General features: G+C 51.9%; 1 protein-coding gene across 2 annotated transcripts in view; it reads left to right on the top strand.

Annotated features, from left to right (window-relative positions):
- Window positions 1-22963, top strand: part of SPTB (spectrin beta, erythrocytic) — a 114833-nt gene that overhangs the window by 62329 nt on the left and 29541 nt on the right. For both annotated transcript variants that reach the window (XM_053927630.2, XM_071222008.1), the window contains exons 3-19: window positions 3532-3683; window positions 4869-5042; window positions 6033-6124; window positions 6489-6569; window positions 6948-7063; window positions 7383-7495; window positions 8263-8450; window positions 10117-10234; window positions 10849-11007; window positions 11862-12164; window positions 12891-13041; window positions 13646-14516; window positions 15610-15747; window positions 19730-20486; window positions 20943-21145; window positions 21256-21346; window positions 22596-22742. In XM_053927630.2, the coding sequence (XP_053783605.1) occupies window positions 3532-3683; window positions 4869-5042; window positions 6033-6124; window positions 6489-6569; window positions 6948-7063; window positions 7383-7495; window positions 8263-8450; window positions 10117-10234; window positions 10849-11007; window positions 11862-12164; window positions 12891-13041; window positions 13646-14516; window positions 15610-15747; window positions 19730-20486; window positions 20943-21145; window positions 21256-21346; window positions 22596-22742 (3854 nt within the window). The remainder of the gene's footprint in view (window positions 1-3531; window positions 3684-4868; window positions 5043-6032; window positions 6125-6488; window positions 6570-6947; window positions 7064-7382; window positions 7496-8262; window positions 8451-10116; window positions 10235-10848; window positions 11008-11861; window positions 12165-12890; window positions 13042-13645; window positions 14517-15609; window positions 15748-19729; window positions 20487-20942; window positions 21146-21255; window positions 21347-22595; window positions 22743-22963) is intronic.

Genomic DNA, 22963 nt, shown 5'->3' with positions numbered 1-22963 from the left:
CCAATTAGAGATGACTGCTCTCCTCTTTTACCTTGACCATTTATTGTATGTACCTGGTAACTAATCCAATATTACCTGATGACAGCTTTTGTATTGTTAAAATGACCTGCCCTTTACCCCTAGTGTGGTTGCAAAATTAACTACTTGTGGGTTTGTGCCTTGTTCCCTCTACTGGCCTGTGCGGCCCTTGCGGAGGGGTAGGCGCTCCAGGCTCCCTGCAGCATCTAGGATGGGCCTGCACATAGGAGTAGTAATAGTGGCAATGCTAAGAATGGTAGTTAACATTTACGGCAAGCTTTCTGTGGGCCGGGTACTGTATTAAGCACTTTTCACGTATGAACTCACATATTAGTGGATAAGTATTTGAGATTTTTGGTATTGTGGGTTTATTTGGCCTCAAAGAAACCTTTGAAGGGGGATATAAAGGAACATCACCCAGTCACAATACCCAGATAGTAATTCTAGCTAGCTGGTCAGAGAGGGTGCTTAGGGCTTTTCTAGGGAAAGCCCTAACACATGGGGAGGAATAAGGATGGCCACAGCCTGGGAAGGAAAGGGAGAGAAACAGACGGGAGTGGAGAGGCCCTGGGTTGGATGGCAGCGGGGGCAGGAGTGACTCTGAGTCAGACCATGCTGGTCGGCTGCCTCCTTTCCTTTACTGGCTGGGTTAGGGCTCTGAAAATAAGGCCTGGGTGCTGGCAGGGCCTTGCTGAGGCCTCCTTTCTGCAGCAGGTCCCTGCAGAGTGCCCCAAGTGCCCTGGGGCCAGCAGGCCCAATGCATGGCCGCCTCCCGGGCCTGTTTGAACCATTAGGGTTCCCAGCCCAGCCGGCTCCAAGCCACCTGCCTCTCCTGAGCTTGGAAGGCTCCTGATGAGCACCCAGGCCATTCTGGGAGAGAATGTGCTGAGCATGCTGATGTGGAGCAACCAGAGATAACGAGCTAGTGGAAATTAATCCCCACCCCTGGGCCTTTTCTCTCCTGTGATCATCATTAGCCTCTCGGAATCTTTTCCGTCTCCACACTGCAGAGTGTTTCAGGGTGCTGGGGATTCTGGGCAGTTTCACTCCAGCCTTCAAGTAAAGGCAGCCTAGATGCCGGATATTGGACACCAGCCTGAGCTCTATTGCACTTCCAATATCTTGGAGTCCAGGAAACATCATTTCTGTGTTGAAAACTGAGGAGATCTGCTCTGATTTATGTGCGAACCCAGCAGCCTGGAATTAAACTCCACATATCCACCTAAATGTACTTTGTTACACTTTGCTAGGCACAAATAAATGGGTCTCAGGACCCATGGAATGAAATTTTGGGATTCTTAAAGAAGCAGGAGAGAGAAGAAAGGGCTTTAGTGTTTTGAGCCACTCACCTTTAAAAGAGCTAAAAATACCAGCCCCTTGGTCGAAGCTCCACGACTGACTGGAAGGGCTCACCTCTTACAGAACGGGTCTGGTTTTGGGGGAGTGCACGGGTGCATTGCAGCTGACTCTGTGGAACCCAAACATGCCCCAGAATAAATGCAACTGCTTTCTGTCCGGTACGCCCTCAAAACGTTAGCTGTGCTTTCCTGAAGCAGTCCTTGAAATCAGGGAAGTGGATGAATTTGCTGTCAATGAAAGAGGAAGGGGGCTTTCCCCCCTGAAACTTTGCCCAGTGGCCTACAATGAATGAAATGCCATTTCAATTTTATATTAAAGATTTGTATAGTCAGAAGTAGTGTTTTCCTTTTCTTGTAAATCTCATTTAGATGGCTGCTAATGAATTCTTCATATGTGACTCCAGTGCTCATCGTATTTATGATAGAGTATGTCTGCCTCCAGGATAGGAGCTGTCCTTCTGTCCTTGAATTGCCCACCTCCACCAGAGCCTGGCACCTAATGGTTGTACAGCAAATATCTGCTGAATGAAGGAATGAATGAGTGAATGAATGAAGGGTCTGCTCTCCTAACACTAAAAGCCTTGCAGTAGGAAGGGATTTGATGCTGTGAGAGCCTCAGGAACTGCCAGTCACACCCTTGGGGCAGTGCTGGCCAGGCTCCTCTTTTTGTTGTTGTTAAATCAGATATTTAATAATTTAAGAAACCAATCCTTCCACGGTTCAGGCTCAGCTGAGCAGACATTTAGCCTGCTCCTGAGGCGCTGACATTCCCTCCTGGCTGGGCCGCTCCGAGTCTTCCCTCGCTGTGACTGACCCTTGGGGATTCTCCGTCGCCACAGGCCCAGCTCCAGCCTGGACTTGTCAACCCAAGTGCCCAGAAGCCAGTTACCACAAACAGCTCACTATGGCAAACAGAAGGAGAGTTCACTCCTCATCCTCTTTCTCCCTCTTTGTTTTTGTCTACCACCCTTCTCTCTCTTTCACCTCTCCCCCATTCTGTCCTCTAGCCCAGCCTTCTGTCCTCCCTCTAGCTTCTCGTTCAAGCTCCCCAGCCCTGACTGGACAGGTTGCCAGCACCTATTTTACAGAGTTGCTAAGAGTCATCCCACCTGAACTGCTACAACATGGGCCAGAAGCCGGGTTTGGCTGATGCTGATTTAGGAATGGGGGAGGGGGGTGGGTGTCATGTCAGCTCCCCAGGTCTGAAGATGGAGAACCCCTGCCTGCCATTCTGGTGTGAAAAGGGGTTATGGACAGCCCCCAGCCCAAGCCCCTCTTTTCCCTAACCCCAGTGGGTCATATATTCCATGTAGTCTCACTATTTCCTTGTTCATCATTCTCCTCTCCCTGCCCAGAGTTCATTGAAAACAGGCAATTCATTTTCCCTGTATGTGCCATTAAGCTAGCACAGGCCTGCCACCAATAGGCGCTGAGTGAGTGTCTGTACGTTCAGCCACAGTACAGCTATGAGGTAGCCCTTGTGTGCCAGGCTCCAAGCCTTGGGGATGTAGAGGTGAACAAGAGAGACTTCCCTGGGTTCAAGGAGCCCACAGTCTTGCAGGAGAGACAGACTTGAAGCCAGTACAAGTGTGAAGACAGACACAAATGAGAATTGCAGATGCAAGGGTCAGGGCACACAGGGGAGACCTGACCTAGGCAAGGAGTCAGGAAAACTTTACGGAGAAGAATCGTTTACACTGACATGTAAAGGATGAATAGGATTTAGGTGAAAGGGTGGGGTGAGGAGGGATCAAGAGAGCCCATCCTAGGAGAGGGAATATTTGCTGAATGGGTGGACTGGTGAAGCTGGCCTTGAAGTCTGAGCTCACTGGCACAAGGGTGCAGAGCATTCTGATTGGCACAGGAAGCAGATGGCTGAATGAGGGTGTCTCGATACAATGGGTAGAATACAGTAGTGGAAGTCATCTCTTTATTGCCCCAGTCATGGCACATGGGTCCATGTGCCAAAGGCTATGCCCGAATCACAAATGCTCCCAGGAAGGGTGCAGAATAGCTACATCAACCTCCTCTGCCGGGGATGGAGGACCCTACGATTCAGAGAAAACTCTGACTCCATGTCATTGCACATGGACTTTGCAAACCTTGGAAACCTAACCCAGGACTCTCCCCCCCCCACCTGCCCCACCCCCACCAGATGAGCGAGAAGTGGTTCAGAAGAAGACCTTCACTAAATGGGTGAACTCACACCTGGCTCGGGTGTCCTGCCGCATCACCGACCTCTACAAGGACCTGCGGGATGGACGTATGCTCATCAAGCTGCTGGAGGTGCTATCTGGAGAGATGCTGGTAAAGCTTTTATCTGTGCTGTGGTCCCTTTCCCTGTGCCCGGGCCATCACACCTCTTCAGGAAAGATGGTTTGCAGGTGTCTCCAGTTCGCATGGCCTTCCGAGGTCTCTCCCTATTCTTTTGGGAGGTTTTAATCCTTAATGATGGAAGGTGTCCATGTGGCTGACGAGGTTCCCTGACCTGTTCTCAGAATTCCTTGCCTCCTTTGGCCTCTTCCACCCTTCATGATTCTCCTAGAAGCCATGCAGGGCTCTTGACTTTTTCCATGTGGGGTCTGGGCCTCTGTGGCTGGTCTGCAGTGGCCCCCTCAGCCTTCTTGCACAGGCTAAGATGTATGGATTGATGGGTTCCCATTACTCAGCTGGAGAAATGAGCATCCTTCTTTGAACCAAGAGAAAAGTGTGGGAGATGCTGTCTTGTATGTTCTATTGCTCTTGTAAGTGGAAGTTTATGACAGACCCTCTCTGTTATAACCCGCCAGCAGTAGTGTTGCCTCTGAGGGAGAACCAGGCTAAGGTTCATGTTTTGCTCAGTTGCTTTCATTGTGACCTTGGGTCTATCAGGCAAGACCTTTCCTGCCTCGTTTTCCCCAAGTGTAAAACCTCGGGATTTGAATGAAAAGGCACCACATTCTTCTGCTGCCTTTCAACTCCAGGCTAAGTTCTGCTTCTCACCCTGCATTGAAAGTCCACTAGAGAGAATTTCCACGGGGAACCCTTCAGCTGATGAGGTTACTCGTCAATGGCAGTCCCCTGCAGTTTGGGCTGGGGCCATTCAGGGTGGGGAGGGAGGAGCTTGGATGGTGGGACAGACCCATTATCAATCACCAAACTGAAAGCCAGTCTTATCACCACCTGACAGTAAATAGTTCTTATCACTGTGCCTGACACGTCGTGAGTGTGGTTGTGGTATTGTGTTCAGGTACCATTTATCACCCACTCAGAAGGCTTTGTTTAGTCCCAGGCTCAGTACTGATGTGCCCAGGTGGCGGGGTGCTTGAGGGAGAGAACCTCTGAACTTGGCTGAAACAGAGTTGGAAAGTGTCATGGAGTCACTGTGGGAGTTGGAGTTGAACCAAGAGGATAAAGGGTGGATGCTGACGATAGGAGCTGGTCCAGGTTGCAACCGCCTGTGTGGTAACTGTGAGGTCCCTCCATGCCCATGGGGCTACTGCTGTCCCCCAGCCAAAGCCCACGAAGGGGAAGATGCGCATCCACTGCCTGGAGAACGTGGACAAGGCCCTGCAGTTCCTCAAGGAGCAGCGTGTGCACCTGGAGAACATGGGTTCCCATGACATCGTGGACGGCAACCACCGCCTGGTCCTGGGCCTCATCTGGACCATCATCCTTCGCTTCCAAGTGAGTTCCCAGGGGGCAGACGGGGTGAAGGGAGCCTCTCTGGGCCAGACAGGGCTTGGGAATGTTATAAACAGGTATATAAAGTGTGGGTGTTTGTGCACATTCTGGGGAAAATACTGGTAGGAAGGAGAGACCATCCTCTGCATCACCAAACCACTGAAGCGTGGGGCTAGCTGTTCAGTCAGTAGTGTGGTCTTTTAAGGGAGAAGATAGACTTTAGTAGCTGCGGTGAGTGAGATCTGGCTAGATCTGCTTTTCGTTTCCCTTCCCCAATATGTCTAACTTTTTGGGTTTTGACATAGTTTGGTTCAGAAATTGCAAAAACAATATAGAAGATCTGCTTTTATGTGTTTCATCAGAAACTTCACTCTTCCCACCCTGAAATTCAAGATTCGTTCTTTGTAAGGAAATTTAGAAAGTACAAGGGAAGGAAGCAGGGTCTTCCACCTGCTGGTTTGGGAACAGGAAGAACCTAGTCAGAGGGGGCAAAGGCAGGGAAAGGGAGATACAGCACTCACTCGCAGACTGAAGTTCTCATCCAAGCGATCTCGGGCGTCCCATCTCACTCTGCGTGGGTGTGCACGATCAAACAGTAATGATGACAGGACTGGGAAGAATGAAAAGGCCAGAGAAACTCCTAATCCAAATACAATACCTTCCAACATCAGTGCTGTTTCCCGGGCTTGCAGATCATGTCTCTCCTGCACAGGGATTAGGGCTCTTGTTTATTCTCAGCCTCCCAGCAGAGTTAGCAAGTCACAGCCATCCTATCACCATCCCTGTGTGTTGCCGCTGACTAAGGCAGGAGGCAGGCCACTGGGACCCAGGGACCCAGGGCCTCAGGCAGCAGTGTTGCTGCAGGGCTGGTGAGGTAGATGGATGGCTAAGGAGGAGCAAAGAGGGAAAGAGTCCCCCCCACCAAGGGAGAGCAGGAAGGCACTGAACCAGATGCAAATCTAATTCCTCCCCCTCTCGTTCCTGCACCCCCAGATTCAGGACATCGTTGTCCAAACTCAGGAAGGCCGTGAAACGCGCTCAGCCAAGGATGCACTGCTGTTGTGGTGTCAGATGAAAACGGCAGGGTATGCCCTGGGAACCGCGTTTCCCCACCTGCCTGCTCCACTGAGCTCTGCCATCTCCAAGGGACACGACATCACCACCCAGAATTATAGCAGCTTGGGAATAACTGATGCAAAGTCTGTCCTGACCTGATTCTCCGAGGCCTGGAACACAGGGCTCCTTTCCAGAGTTGCCTGGGTCAGACTGGGGGGTCCTTTGGGTATATGAGTCTTTGGGGTCCACTTTATGGGGGAGCCCTCCTGTTGATGTCACTTGAGGAGAAACAGGTCCATTTCTCTCCTGGTATATTGGCCCCTCTGTTCATACACTTGTTTAGGACTCGAAAAGAATCTAATTCTCAGGTCTTAATGTTTCTCTTGGATGCAGCTACCCCAACGTCAATGTCACCAACTTCACCTCCAGCTGGAAGGACGGCCTGGCCTTTAATGCCCTGATACACAAGCACCGGTAAGCAGGAGAAGAGGGCTGTGGGGGAGAGGCAGTACCCTCGCAGGTGTTCGCACACATTGCACTCAGCATGGAGGTTACTACTCAAGCTTCACGGGAGTGTCACCTCTGCTCGTCCTTCTCTCACCCTCAGCAGCCCCGCCTCCCTTAAATTCCCACTGCTACCTTCCCCACATGCAGATGCTCACAGCTGCCTCTACCCCTCTGCTCCCAAATCCTCCTTTCACTTTTCCTGCCCATCCACCTCCCTCCATCTGCCCAGAGTCTTTGGATCACCTCCCTGCATTTGCCCAAGGCCTTTGCATCCTACCAGGTCTGCCCTGTTGGTGGGGATGCCGTGGCCACCACCCCCTTCTGACAGTCTGGCTTCCTCCTCAGGCCTGACCTGATTGACTTTGATAAGCTGAAAGACTCCAATGCCCGGCACAACCTGGAGCACGCATTCGATGTGGCCGAGCGTCAGCTGGGCATCATCCCGCTCCTTGACCCTGAAGGTGAGCAGTTTCCACCCCAGCCTGGACTGTAGCGGTAGTAAATGGTGCACTGGAGGGAGCGCCAGGCTGACAGGATACCTGGCAGAGTCTAGGCCAGGTGCTAGGCGAGCTGTGGTCACAGCAAGTGGATGGTGGCCAGGCCAGGGCTCTGCTTGGGGCCTGCTCTTCAGCTCCAAATTGGTTCCTGACACCTCCCCTGGCCTGACCAGCGGCTCAGGGTAGCCTTTGGATTTCATGCTGGAGAAGCATGAAGATAAACGTTTGAGCCACACATTTTTGGCTTCCAGTTCAATCCCGACAGCACCCTTTCCCTTTGCAGATGTCTTCACAGAAAACCCTGATGAGAAATCCATTATTACCTACGTGGTGGCATTTTACCACTACTTCTCCAAGATGAAGGTGCTGGCGGTGGAGGGAAAGCGCGTCGGCAAGGTACCAAGCTGTCTCCTAATGGCTGTCCATCACTTCCCTGTTTGCCACTCCCAGGCCTTGACTGAGATGCTACCTTTCCACCCCTGGAGCTTTGTGCCAGGGCTCCAGCCTCAGTGGGGTGGGGGGCAGGTCACGCCCACTAACTTCCTCTGAAACCAAGTTAGTGACTCCAAAGCAGGTTAGTGGTCTGTCCTGAAAGATGTCATAGCCTGCAGCTCTGAGCCCATCTTCCACCTGCAGAACCACGTCTCATGAATATTCCCACATGGGCTTTTATTTGTTGGTTTATTGTGGTTGCAGGCCTCTTAGGCTCCCATGGAATACCAGGCAGCCAGCCCACTGTGAAGACCCTCATGCCAGATTCCTCTTCCTGCTGGCTCCTTAGCTGCATCAACGTGGGCACCAGTTCTCATTCATCTTTGTGTGCCTGGTGTTTAGCAAAGGCAGTGCCTGGAAGCCCTCAATTCCTAACACACATTGAAAAATGAACAAGATTTTGGCCCCTCTAGTGGCTGGTGTCCTGGCACAGGGAGCTGACCAATCTTCAATAGGGTTAGAGGAAAAGGAGGCAACTCCTGAACCTGAGCAGAACTAGCTGCCTTTTGAGTTTGCCATTCCTTCTGCCTTAGACACAGCCTTGGGCTCAGGGAACAGACCCAACACAGAACACTGCAGTGCTGGAGAGGAGGAAGACCACCTCGACAGTGGTCCTCATTGATGGCATCATTGCTCTTCCAATGCAGATGAGTAATAAGGTGATTCCCTAGGTAATCGACCATGCCATTGAGACAGAGAAGATGATTGAAAAGTACAGCGGGCTCGCCTCGGACCTGCTCACCTGGATTGAGCAGACCATCACAGTTCTGAACAGCCGCAAATTTGCCAACTCCCTGACTGGCGTCCAGCAGCAGCTACAGGCCTTCAGCACCTACCGCACTGTGGAGAAGCCGCCCAAGTAAGGCCCTGGCCCTTGGGAGGGAGGGTGGACATTAGTGGCTGAGAAACCAGCTGCCTAAAGATAGAGCCAGACTCTGGGCCTTGAGAAGGGTACCTGGGAGGCATATTCTAGAGGCTAGAGAACTTTGCATCTGTCACCTACTTCATCCCCTCCCAGCTTTCCCCATCCCAAGCCATCAGCCTATAGGAAGTGGATGCTGAGGAGTAACCCTCGATTCGTAGCCCAAGAAAGTACTTTCCCAGATCCCTGAGTGGGGGCAGCAACTAAATCTCAGACATCTGGGTCCCTTCCAAGAACCTGTGCTTGGAAGTTCCTTTCTCATCTGTGCACTGAGCTTCAGGTTTATTTTCTGATCATGGCCTCTGTATTGTAAGCCCCAGAACTCTCTATATGCAGCCTTGTTGATCATCAAGTAAATCCTTCTTTTTCTCTCCTGTCTGTCACTGCTCATCAGCACAGCACCGAGTCTGCCTGTCGGGACTTCTGTTTCCCCCCAGTGTGGGCAGGGTCTGGGTGCATGCACACCCACACATGCACAGGCCCACGTAACCATGCACACATGTGTGCATGCATACATGTGAAAACAGGCACACACAGACACATGAGGCATTCCAGCTCACTGCTGTTAGCTTGCCCAGCTCTCCTAAAGCAGATTTCTAGCTCATCATTGGTACCTTCTGCCTCGTTCCTCCTCCTCTGATCTTCCACACTCTTCATTCATGACTCTCACACAGCGAAAGGTGAGACTGGAGTCTAGAATGTGCTATAAACAAGTATCTGATTTCTGGTCTGACACTAACCCATCTGAAAGCCCTGAACTGAACAGAGAGAACATCCCCTGTGAGTCTACGAGGCTCTGTACACAGGGGTGATATCTCCTGGCTGTGTACACAGTGCCTAGTGCCACAGCCCGCTGTGTGCCTGTGAGCAGGCCGGGCTGTTAGTCTGGCCTAAGAGCTTACACTGATCCGCCACTGCCAGGTGGAGGATGGAGAAGTGGGCAGATCCTTGCATACATGCAGAAATGAGAAAGTACCCAGTTACCTGGAGCTTGGACCCCAAGTTCCAGACATCATCCTGCTGCCAGTTCTCATCTCCCACACCTAAAATCTTCCCAGAACCCAGCCTTTCCTGCCCCCTCAGAAGCATCTGGCCTCTGGGACTTGTCAGGAGCACTGGCTCATTAGGACTCAGGTGAAAGTTGCTTTCAATTCAGGATGTTCTTATGTGGACAGTGCTGTTTCTAAGGATTTATTGTCTCACTCAATAAAAAACTGACTGAAGAGCTAGTCAGGAGCCTTTCTCATTTGCCAAACAAAGAAAAGTTTCCTTGTATTGATTGGTAAAACGATAGCCACAGGAAGTCCCACACCACTCTGGTTAGCCCTCCCCTGGGGAATGAACGATAAGCTACCACTTATTGTGGTAGATGCTGCATTTTCTCCGGTTATGCTGTAAAGGCTCCACCCCCATTAGATCTCAGCCGGCGAGTAGGATGGATGTTTTAACAGGTAAGTAGACCTATAGATCCTTTTCACTTTTTGTTTTTAAAGCAAATATGCTTTGCTATCCAAGCTCCAAGTTCCCAGGGTTCCACATTGACTCAAACAATTTGGTTATGGGGATCTCTACACTAACCTCCCTACCTCTATTTTCTTGACAGGTTTCAGGAGAAGGGGAATCTGGAAGTCTTACTTTTTACCATCCAGTCCCGGATGAGAGCCAACAATCAGAAAGTGTACACGCCCCACGATGGGAAACTAGTGTCTGACATCAACCGGGTACAGTAGCCTTTTCCATTGCGTGTTGCCAGTGAGTGGACTGAGTTCTTGATAAGGACACAGGGAGTGGATGTTGGGTTAAACTAAGCCGCTTTCTGGGATGTTAATAACTACACACGCTGGCGATTTTGGGGTGCTGTCTGAACCTAATTCTGAGACATCAACTCCACCCATGATCCCTCAATTCAGCCCCCTGTTCAGATGTCCAGAATCCATTTTTGGAGCCAGTTGTTATAATCTAGTGCTATTGAACATTGAATTTCTTTGAGATGTAATATTAACTACTTATAACAGAAGGGAAACACCTTCTAATATTTCGGAGGTTTAGGGGCATAATAACCCCTGGAAATTCTATTAGAATGGAGGTAGCCATTTAGCCATTAACAGCGCACCCACGGAGACAACGTTGTATCAGAGCAAGGGTCCGAGGCAGGGTCAGGGGAAGAGGGAACGGGGAGCTCATAAGCAGGGCTCCCAGAATCTTTGGCCCCTACATGAAAGCCAAAGGCTCTGCCTACATTCCTGAAATCGCTCAGTGTTGGGTGAAAGAGATGGAACCCCCAAACCCAGATGTTCCCCTGTGCCCTAAGAATTCTCCTCTGTCCCCCGGGCAGGCCTGGGAAAGCCTGGAGGAAGCCGAGTATCGGCGGGAGCTGGCCCTGAGAAACGAGCTCATTCGGCAGGAGAAGCTGGAGCAGTTGGCCCGGCGCTTTGACCGAAAGGCTGCCATGAGAGAGACGTGGCTCAGTGAAAACCAGCGGCTTGTGGCCCAGGTAATAGGGGACACACTTGGGGATGGCAGAAGAGGGGCAGCTTTCCAGAGACCCCAGCAGTCAGCTGGGCTGGAACCCAAGCTGGCTTCTCCCCAGGCCTTGCATCCCTACTTCCCAAGATTGGGTGGGTCAAGATTCACATCTGAAGAAAAACTCTTCAGAATTTAACATCTCATTTTTAGGGACAGAGCCTCACAATCCAAAAATGGCCCCTGAAGCTGTCATCAACTAAAGCCATGGTTCGAGGTGACGCTGAACAATGGTCCTCTGGGGATGTGATGAAAACAGTGCACCTTGTGTGTGTCAGGCATGCCTTTTGGGCTCTGGCCTATAGGCCCAAGTCATGTTTCACTAGCTAAAAATTGACCACAGGGCTGATTGTCCAGGACAGCATCTATTTCTTCCCACTTGGAAACAAGTTACGTTCCATCCAGAAAGGGGAAAGCAAGTGTTCTGAGAGAATGGGAGAGTGTGCATGCACCCCAAGCCATCTGTTTAGAGCTGCCTGGTTCTGAGTCAGAAGCCCCTTCCTGCCCAGAATCAGGCAGGTCCATTCAAGGCAGGTGGTGAGCACCAGCGGGCCAAGTGCAGCTCTGTTAGTAACATACGCACAGCACACCCACACGTAGGGCACAGTGAGTAAAATCTCGAGCTTCTTTTCAAGGTTCTTGTGAGACATTTAGTCTTTGGAACTTGGCTCTGATGAGATGGGCTGGAAAAGACGGCAGGACTAAGTCCTTGGGAATGGTCCTCCCATCTAGCAGTTGTTCCAAAGGGACCGTCTGTTTCTGTGCATTTGGGGACTAGCCAAGAGGAGCCTGACTGAGCTGCCTGTGTTTCTCTCTGTGGAGCAGGATAACTTTGGCTACGACCTGGCAGCCGTGGAGGCCGCCAAGAAGAAGCACGAGGCCATCGAGACCGACACAGCTGCCTACGAGGAGCGGGTCAGGGCCCTGGAAGACCTGGCCCAGGAGCTGGAGAAGGAGAATTACCACGACAAGAAGCGCATCACGGCCCGCAAGGACAACATCCTGCGCCTGTGGAACTACCTGCAGGAGCTGCTGAAGGCCCGGCGCCAGAGACTCGAGACGACCCTGGCACTGCAGAAGCTCTTCCAGGATATGCTGCACAGCATCGACTGGATGGACGAGATCAAGGTGGGCCTGGGGACTGCCCATCCCCCACACCTCCAGCACCCACCTTGGGCCTCAGTGCCTGCCCTGCAGTTAGCAGATGCTTCCTTAGATGCCTCCCAGCCAGTCATGTCCCTGAATCAGAATGGAGAAACTGAGGCCACAGAGTGTCTGGCTACATCTGTCTGTCAACTGTTTGGCTCACTCGGCTCCAGACAAGTCACTAGCCCAGGTCTACTCTATCCCCATGATCAAGAAATCTTGGCTTCAGAGTAGCACAGGCACCATCCTGCAGGGCCCAGAGAGACAGACATTAATCAGGAGCCTGGAGAATCAGGCTCTGAGTAGTTATGATTTGACTGCTTAAAATCCAGACCTGCCAGCAGAGGGGCAACCAGGAAATCTGAATCTCCTCTCCCTCCACCACAGTGCTCTCAGCTCAGGATACACGTCAGAGTGACCATGGAACTTTTTAGATATACACATGCCCAGGCCCCAAACCCAGGGCAGATGCAAATTGAGTGAGGGGCTCAAGTTTGCATAAGGTGACCCAAGAATGAGTCCAATGAGCACCCCTAGTAGGAACTCCTGCTCTGCAGCCCCTTCCATGCCAGGCAGCTGATGTTTTTGAGCCTCACCAACTCCCCAGCCCAGATACCATGGACACCCCCTTTGGAAGGGTCTCTTGTAGCACGTAAGTGTCTCTTCACTTCTCCTTATTCCCTCCACCCGGTCTGTCCCCTTTGCCAGGCTCACCTCTTGTCTGCTGAGTTTGGGAAGCACTTGCTGGAGGTCGAAGACTTGCTCCAGAAGCACAAGTTGATGGAGGCTGACATCGCCATCCAGGGAGACAAAGTGAAGGCCATCACCACAGCCACCCTGAAGTTCACTGAGGAGAAAGGTTAGAATTCGGAGGTCTCCCTGTTGAGGTCTCAGAAGCCAGGATCCCATCTCTGGCCCAGCACCCCAGCTTGGGTAAATCTAGCTTTAGATTTCTGCTTCTTTGGTTAACTAATGAATGGTGCAAGGAAGAAGCTTGAGGGATAGCAAAACTCTGCAGAGACCCGGCAACTGCTGTGGAGATCTATGATTAGAAGGTGTTTATAAGCACCCATAAGGCATCATCCCATCTTTCACCTTCTCTGCTAGTCCAAGTTACAGCAGAGATGATTGGGTTTATCGTTTCAGGTCTTAAATAGGAGACCCTGTTGCATCCTTGAAGAATCATCTTGCAATTTGTGTCTAAGTATTTTTAAAAACAATTTCATGTAGTACATTTCTACCAAGAGTTGACCCAACTTTTAACCCCCCTATCCCTGGCAGTTTACTGGGAGCTAATTATGAAGAAACTGGCCTGCCCTCTTCTGAGCTCCTGCACCCAGTCCCAAAGCCCCAGTGAAATGGCAGGTTCTAGGTCGCGTTGTTCTAGCCCCGCAGCTGATCTGAAGCTCGCCAGTAAATGAAGCCCTTCCCCCTCTCATCTTTCCTCCTCCTGCTCCTCCCAGGGTACCAGCCTTGTGATCCCCAGGTCATCCGGGACCGTGTCAGCCACCTGGAGCAGTGCTTTGAGGAGCTGAGCAACATGGCAGCTGGGCGGAAGGTCCAGCTGGAGCAGTCCAAACGGCTCTGGAAGTTCTTCTGGGAGATGGATGAGGCCGAGAGCTGGATCAAAGAGAAGGAACAGATCTACTCCTCCCTGGACTATGGCAAGGACCTGACCAGTGTCCTCATCTTGCAGCGCAAGCACAAAGCCTTTGAGGATGAGCTCCGAGGGCTGGACACCCACCTGGACCAGATCTTCCAGGAGGCCGAGGGCATGGTCGCACGCAAGCAGTTTGGACACCCGCAGATCGAAGCCCGAATCAAGGAGGTGTCCGCCCAGTGGGACCAGCTGAAGGAGCTGGCTGCCTTTCGGAAGAAGAATCTCCAGGATGCTGAAAACTTTTTCCAGTTCCAAGGTGATGCAGATGACCTAAAGACCTGGCTGCAAGATGCTCACAAGCTGCTCTCGGGTGAAGATGTGGGGCAGGATGAAGGGGCCACACGGGCCCTGGGGAAGAAGCACAAGGACTTTCTGGAGGAGCTGGAGGAGAGCCGTGCAGTGATGGAGCATCTGGAACAGCAGGCTCAGGGCTTCCCCCAAGAGTTCCGGGATTCCCCAGATGTGACCAATCGGCTGCAGGTCCTCCGGGAGCTCTACCAGCAAGTGGTGGCTCAGGCAGACCTGCGTCGGCAGAAGCTGCAGGATGCCCTGGACCTGTACACGGTGTTTGGGGAGACAGATGCTTGTGAGCTGTGGATGGGCGAGAAGGAGAAGTGGCTGGCCCAGATGGAAATCCCAGACACACTGGAGGACCTCGAGGTCGTGCAGCACAGGTCAGAGCTGGCCCTTCTCTTCCTGCCTCTCCACACCAAGGCACACACTGCCCCTCTGCCAGGTGTGGGAACAGCCTCTAGATCAGCCAGGGTCTCCTTGAAGGCCAGGAGATGCCCTTTATTGCAGTGGCCAGGCACCAGGAGTCACGGCTTCTAATCTGTCTGTGTAGCTGTGGGTACTTCACCCCATGGCTTTCCTCAAAACAAACAAAGCTGAGCTATTCCCAGTCCAGTTATTCAGTTACTTTTCAGCTACAGCAGTCTTTGTTCAAATGAATTGTATACGGAATCCCTGACATATAAGTCAGAGGAAAGTAGAGCTGATCGGATTAAGTGGGGGGTGAGAGACCAGGACCCAGCAGCTCCACATTTCTGTGGCAGTCCCTAAGCCACAGAACCCAGAGAAGCCCCAGAAACCAGTTCGTAAACCACTGGTCTGCAGGGCCACTCTCACTTCCGGTATTCCGATCCCATCAGCACTTTGGCATGGGAGGCCTGCCCATGTGTGTCCTAGAATTCCAAGCACAGAATCCAGGGAGTTGAGGCAAAGAAAAAGCACACCCATCCCTGGGACATGCTCAGGTGGTCCCACACTGATGCTGGAGGAACCTTGGCTCTTACCCCAGAAGGGTCAGCTTTCACAACCACATGGCTCCCCTCCCCACAGCAGCTGTCCCTTCTCCTACCCAGGGACAGAGCATCTGGCTGGGGAGTATCCTTCAGGTCCAGGTGTCAAGGCAGTGGAATTGGGGTCCAATAGCAGCAACTGAGGCAGTGGAGGCAGGTGGTCTCTGTGGTGACTAGCCTCCCATCACCTCATTTTGCCCTGTGCCTCTCTGTTGAGCTGGTGGCTGATATAGTAAGGAACCAGCTCTCCTAGCCTGATCCAAGAAATGCTGAACCAAGAAGTTGGACCCATGAACCAGCAAATAGGTTGTGTCAGCATATCTTTCTCCTTCCTCCTGTCTGCCCCTTACCTGGTCAGATGTAATTAGGAGGTGGGAGGAGAAAGCAGGAGCTACACGTTCCGGAGACTGGGTGGCCACTGGGAATGAAGTGCCTCGCCAGTCCTCATTTTCTCTGTCCTTGTCAGGTTTGACATCCTGGACCAGGAGATGAAGACTTTGGTGACTCAGATTGGTGGCGTGAACCTCGCTGCCAACAGCCTGATAGACAGTGGCCACCCACGCAGTGGGGAGGTGAAGCAGTACCAGGACCACCTGAACACCAGGTGAGGTGTGGGTTGGGCTGGGAACTGGGGGCATCGCCCTGCACCTGACAGACCCCTGGGGGTGTGGCCCAAAAGTCAGGTCACTGGCTCTGCGCTGCCAGGTTTGTACCCTCAGTACTCCTGTCGTTCTCAACTGTCTCCTTCTGCAGCAGCAAGGAGGGACCTATCTGGTGATCGGCCCAGGGAGGGGGAGACATGTGTTCACATGGCTGCAAATACTGCGCCTGGGGGAAGGGGTGGTCCTGCGTGGTGCAGGGAGACATTCTGAGTGTACTGTAGTTAGAATTAGGCCAGACGGCACTCATGGCACATTTACCCGGACATTTCTTAGGCAGGGAAAATTGCTTTCTGAGAGCCCCTAAGTAATGTCCATAAAAGAAAGCTCCTGCTTGTATCCAATGCATCATTGACCTTGTGGCTGGCTGCAATGAAGAGAAAAATGAGCAGGAAGCCTTGGGCCCACTTCATGGTCAGAGCAAAAAACAGGCCCTGAGGAGCCTTTGGAAGTGGGGAGCTTTCAGTACAGGGCATAATTACTCATGAGTCCTCAAGGGTCTCTAGGGACAGAGCACAGGCTCATGTCCCCTGTTTGTCACCCTGGACCCTACCCTGCACTCACAGTGCCACATGTTCACCATCTACCCATTGCCCCTGTCCCTTTCCCCACACTTGTTTCTGAGCTTTGTTCTGCCTGAGGCCATCTGGGAGGTGCGGGTAGGGAAGAGAAGGGTCAGCTCAGTGGAGATTCCAGGGGCCTCAGGCTGGGGGATACTTTGGAGCCACTGGGATGAGGCCAATTTTCTCCACATCCAAAGATGGGAACTGTAGTTCAAGAGATTCCTCTGCAACCTGAGGTTTATGCAGAGGACGAGGATGCTCTTCTGTAGGCTAGATGTGTCTCAGGTACATTTCAACTCTCAGATTTAATGAAAACCACCCTACCATTTCAGGCCTCAGGTTCTCTCACCTAAAGATGGCAAGTACCTGATCTGTTTCACTTAGAATGGTCCATGGCTTAGGGGTGTGCAGAGGTCATTCTCTGACTACAGCTCTTTAAGGCAACACATACATAGCTGTCAAGTGCTTCCTGTCTGCCCTGCACACACGCACACCTGTGCACACACACAAGCTCCCTTACCTCTAAACTCCAGTCGGCCTGTGTTCTGCACAAATACTTCCAGGCATGGAGGGCTCACCCCTTCACCATGCTGCCCATCCCGCTTGGGGCAATGCATTTTGGTTAGCAAGTTTGATCTCACATTGAGTGGAAATCTGCCTCCTTGAAATTTGTAAATTTGTTCTGGCTCTGCCCTTTAGCAAGATCAAAATTTATTCTGATCCTCCCATGGGCTAGCTCTTGAAATATTTTTTAAAATGCTGTCATTCTCTACCTCCACCTACGGTCCTACCAGAATGCATCCTCTGCAAACTACATACTCCAAACCCCACCCACCCTTTAGGCTGGCCCAGGGTCCTCTCCTCCCCAGTGTCCCAAATGAAACTTGTACTGGTTTAGAGCTTCACATTCTACCTTGTATTATGGCTACTTTTAGGCTCAAGAACTCTCCTACTAGATTATAAGCAAATGAAGGGCAGTATCTGTACGTCTTGCCCACAGTGCTTTGCATACCTTGCACATTATTGTCTGAGGTTTCCTCTGTTTGGAACAGTCTTTTCCCAGATACCACTTAACCTACCTGCTTATGTTATGCAGATCTCAGCTCACATGTCAACTCACTGGAGCAGTCCTCCCTGACCACCCCATTGAAAAGATCGCCTACCTCTCTCCTACTCAGTCCCATTACTCGCCTCTGTCCCATTACTTTGCTTTATTTTTTTCATTGGGCTATCACCACTTGATAGATTACAGATTGTTTTACTTGTCTCTGCCCACTTGAATTAGAGCCAGCACTTTGCTTCATTCGTTGCTGTATCCCCAGAGCCTAGACCAGTGCCTGGCACAGAGCGCATAATGGTTGTGTGATAAATGCTTAGTGAATGAGTAACAGGGACAACACGGAAGTAACTTCTGCCAAGCATGGCACATGTGAGTCATTCAAACACTTCCCCACTGAATGTGTGATTACCTTCCACTCACGCATGCCAGTTGACCAACACTTTCCTAATAACCTTGGGCCCAGGAGCAAACCTGGACTCCCAACATCACCTGGGCAGCACTAACTGGAGCAGCTCTATCGATGTCCTCCCTACAGAAGGAAACGGTGCAATAGAGGGGGACAGTGGGTTTGGGAGGCAGACTGGACCCAACCCCAGCCCGTCCCCTGTGTGGCCTCCACTTGGTGGCTGCAGTAAGGCCAGACTCAGAGAGGCCTAGGAAATCACCACGGGGCCTCTTGCCTTGGGGCACAGCCAGCCCCTGACCCATGGCTCCTGTGCAGGGCCTGGGGGTCTCATGGCCCTGCAGCATGTCACTATCATTTCACAGTAGTTTCAGGCCAACCCGAAGAAAATCTTCGGCTCCTTTCCCCTGGCTCCTCAGCCTCTGCACCATCTGTGTGCCAGGCACAGAAGTCCCCAGAGCTCAGGGACCTTGCGGTCCATGAGGGGAGCTGAGAAATCCTTGGACTCTCCCTCTTGTCTCTCCAGGCATTTCCAACAAGACTGTCTTTCAATCTGAACCAGAGTGTTGTCACACTTTGGAATGCCCACAACGTACTTTACCCAGTCCATCTGCATAGTCCTGTAACCGCCATCCCCCAGGTGCTGGGGGTACACAGGTGAATGACATACTCAGGGTCTCCTCCTTAAACAGATCTGTTCATTGAGATACAGCTCAGAGGACCACCGTGAAACCTGCCACTGTCACCCCGTCCCTCCTCAGCTCCCTTAGTCCTCTCTGCCTGATATGGGCCATGTACATAGCACTTTATACCATAGTTATTCTGTGAGGTGGTCTTACTTTCTCTTTAGTCATACACTCCATAAGGCAAAGTCTGGCTATGTCTGCATTATCCCAAAGGCTGACATAATGCTCATACAGTAAGACCTCACTTAACGCCATTGATAGGTTCTGTGACATTCAGCAAAATGACTTATAACAAAACCAATTTTAACAGTGGCTAATTGACATAAACAAGAGTTAAGTTCCTATGGCATCTTATCAGTGTTACGACAAAATGACATCGAATGAAATGGCATTATTTATGGACCTACTATACCTTGTGGGTATTCAAGAAAAATGGGTTCTCTTAGCAAATGAGCATCCAGCATACTCTGTGGGCTGAGCTATTACAGTAATGCAGAATGAGTAAACCCAGGTCCAGGGGAGGTGTCCTTAGAGGTCTGGACCCAGGCCAATTGATGGACAGCCCTCTAGAAAGGCTTGTTAGGGGCTGCAGACCCACCCCAGGCCCCCAGGACATCTGCCAGACCTTTGCATATTTCCCATTATCACTCCAGCAGTGCCCTGGAAGGTTAAGGTTATGTTTTCCATTTCTATTACAGTCCCACTTTATCCCTCGCTTCTTCTCCTCACCTCTTCCTCACCAGGCCTCTTTTCTTTTTGGGCTAAGGTGACTGTGTCAGGCCCTGGGCACTTTGAACATGGTCTTAGGCATTTTCATGGCTCCTCTAGGGCAGCTAGGAACCTACATCCTAAAGCATTCTTGAAGTTGGCAATGTGAGCTAATACTTTTCAGTATTTCAGAAGATCTGGGGAAATGTATGTCAGCCTGAAATCCAACTACATAGAGAGCCCAGCTAAGTGTCATGCCCCTTCACTTACACTTGGGATCAGATCACTGCTTGCCTCCAATGGATGGAAAGACCTGATTGGGAGTTATGTTGTGTTGGGTAAAATTGGATAAATGAGCCTTATTCACTGCAGTTGGTTGGGTAGATGATTTTTTTCAGTGTGCAAGGTTTCTGGGGAGAGACTCTGGTGGGAAATCTGGGAAGGGATACCCTGTGGGGAGAGTTATGGAAGTGTCTCTGTGTCCCCCCGGCTGTGCTCCCCTGGCAGGTGGCAGGCATTCCAGAGCATGGTATCAGACAGGCGGGAGGCAGTAGACTCAGCCCTCCGGGTGCACAACTACTGCGTGGACTGTGAGGAGACCTGCAAGTGGATCATGGACAAGACGAAGGTAGTAGAGTCCATCAAGGACCTGGGCCGGGACCTGGCAGGTGTCATCTCCATCCAGCGGAAGTTGTCCGGGCTGGAGCGTGATGTGGCCGCCATCCAGGCCCGTGTGGGTGCTCTGGAGCGTGAGTCGCAACGGCTAATGGGGTCACACCCAGAACTGAAGGAGGACATTGGCGGGCGGCAGGCGCATGTGGAGAGGCTGTGGCAGGGCCTACAGCAAGCCCTGAATGACCAGGAGGCCTCACTTGGTGAAGCCAGCCAGCTGCAGGCCTTTCTGCAGGAGCTGGATAACTTTCAGGCCTGGCTGTCCATGGCCCAGAAGGCTGTGGCCTCCGAGGACATGCCTGAGTCCCTCCCAGAGGCTGAGCAGCTCCTGCAGCAGCATGCAGCCATCAAGGATGAGATCGACGGGCACCATGAAAGCTATGAGCACGTCAAGACATCTGGAGAGAAAGTGCTCCGTGACCAGACGGACCCAGAGTACCTGCTCCTGGGCCAGCGGCTGGAGGGCCTGGGTACTGGCTGGGATGCCCTGCGCCGGATGTGGGAGAGCCGTGGCCACTCCCTTGCCCAGTGCCTTGGCTTCCAGGAATTCCAGAAAGATGCCAAGCAGGCTGAAGCCATCCTTACTAACCAGGTAGGGAGAGGCATTCAGGGATGGGAGGGCAGGGGTGTCTCTCAGGCCAATAGCACTGGTGAGTCTACGAATATGCTACAGGGCTCAGGGACAAACTTATGCTGTTCTTGGACTCTCTAGCCACTAATTGGGGGACAATCCTCTTTGTTTCTTAAGTGCCTTTTTCAGCCCTGTGTCCCAAATTATGCCTATTCTCGGGTTACTTAGAGGCTGGAGAAGTGAATTTTCCTCTGGGTGGTTGCCCTTCCATATGGCTTTAGTCCCACTGTTCATGGGGTACCCCTGGGTGAGGATGGGGGAAGGGGGAAAGGCCTGGGGAGCCTCTTCCTTGCACAGCTCCAGGGGCACCATTCACACTGTGACCTGTATGGCTGCACATGGCACTCCGGCCTAGCACGTTCCCTCGCCACCTTCTCAGGTTGGCTGCATGCCTCATCTGGAAACTTGCTTCAACAGGAATATACACTGGCTCACTTGGAGCCCCCAGACTCCCTAGAAGCTGCAGAGGCTGGGATCCGGAAGTTTGAGGATTTCTTGGTGTCTATGGAGAACAACCAAGATAAGGTCTTGAGTCCTGTGGACTCTGGAAACAAGCTGGTAGCCGAGGGGAACCTCTACTCAGACAAGATCAAGGAGAAGGTGCAGCTGATTGAGGACAGGTACTCTCTGCCCCCAGGGTGATGGGCTGGAATCAGGTGGGACTGGCAGTGTTGCATGGGGACCCCAGACTCAACACTGTGTGACTGCGGCTTTCTGGCTTCCCTTCCAGGCACAGGAAGAACAATGAGAAGGCCCAGGAGGCCTCAGTTCTTCTGAGAGACAACCTGGAGCTCCAGAACTTCCTCCAGAACTGCCAGGAGGTGAGGTTCCAGCAAGGCAGGCCACTTGGCAGGACATTCCTTTCTAAGGACATTCCCAGAGGTGGGACGTCCACAAGGACCCTTTCTAACTCGGGACTCTGGGATTCCATCAGGGGGGTCTCCGGGTACTCCACAACTTAGGTCATCCTCTAGAATCTTTGGTTCCACAATATTTTTTTTTCAGGTCTGTACAGTGTTTTTTAATTTGTCAAATCTAGGACATCTCAATGGACCATGTGTATTGGAGTCACCTACGGCCCTGGTCAGAGCCGGCTTCAAGGGCTTGCGACCTGTACATTCACACAGCACCCCGCACTTAGAGGGGCTCCACACTGGGTTTAATGCTCTGCTGTTGCCATCTTGAAATTCTTAATGATTTTGAACATTTCCGTTTTGCACTGCACCCTGCAATTACAGAACCAGTCCTGGCCCCAGTTAAAAGCAGAGTCCTGGGCTCCACTCGGGCCCAACAAATCAGATCCTTAAGGGTTGAGAGAGAGAGCAACACCTTCAACAAGCCTCCTGGCTGGAGAACTACCGATCCGAAGGTCCCGGCTCAGCCTGGGACAAGCTGTGCAGGCAGGTCTCTGACCTGCTCTCCTGGGTCCCTCCATTAGCAGTGTCTCCATGTGGAATGGGGCTTTCCCTGACTTCTTTCTCGCTCTCATTCCTCATACCCCTAACCTCTCAGCCCAAATGACTTTGTTTATGTCTACCTCTGCCCTTGGCATAGACCAGGCCAGGTATGGTGCCAGGACATCTTGGAAACACTGGCTGCCCCTCACAGTTCTTCCCTCATTGTTAATTACAGGCTCTGGCCTCGGCTGCTTCTTCCAAAAGCCTTTTCTCTGTGTTTATTAATGATTTCTTGTCCTTCTGCTAAAGGGTGGATTTATCCATCCAGCAAACACTTGCTGAGTTCCCGCAGTAGCCCAGGCCCTGTCCTAGGTCTGGGAAACAGGGAGAGAAGCACAGATATCCCTTGTGTCACACGGCACACACTGGTGTGGAAGGCCCACCAGTGTCCATATTTTAGCCCTGCGACAATGTGGGTAAGTGCCCTGCACTGGGAGTTAGGGACTCAGAGTTAGAGAATGGTGCTCTGCTGTGCTCACACTTCCTCTGCTTGGCCGCCTTCTATGGCCAGAGGTGGCCCGAGGTGGCCCAAGGTGGGCAGCAGGTCCTGCCCTGAGCCCCTGGTCAGGAAGGTATACCCGGAGATGACTAACCTCTCTTTTTCTACCCATAGCTCACTCTCTGGATCAATGACAAGCTGCTGACATCTCAGGATATCTCCTATGATGAAGCACGAAACCTTCACAACAAATGGCTGAAGCACCAGGCGTTCATGGCAGAGCTGGCCTCCCACCAGGGGTGGCTGGAGAGCATCGACGCGGTGAGTAACGCGGGTGCCCAGATGTGCTTCCCTGAGTGGGGCTTTGCCCAGGCCCAGCACCATCCTGAAGTGTGGGGGACAGCGCAGAACTTGGAAGTGCAAAAACTTCTCCAAATAGTAGTTCAACCTTCAGATATATCCAGTCTTGTTAAGCCTGGTCAGAATAGGTGCCCCTTCTGGGTCACCTGAGTCTGGGGACAGTCCAGGACACCAAAGACACT

The sequence above is a fragment of the Desmodus rotundus genome, chromosome 7, assembly GCF_022682495.2.
Source record: "Desmodus rotundus isolate HL8 chromosome 7, HLdesRot8A.1, whole genome shotgun sequence".
In the NCBI taxonomy this organism is placed as follows: Eukaryota; Metazoa; Chordata; class Mammalia; order Chiroptera; family Phyllostomidae; genus Desmodus; species Desmodus rotundus.
This window is presented reverse-complemented; position numbering and strand designations above follow the sequence as displayed.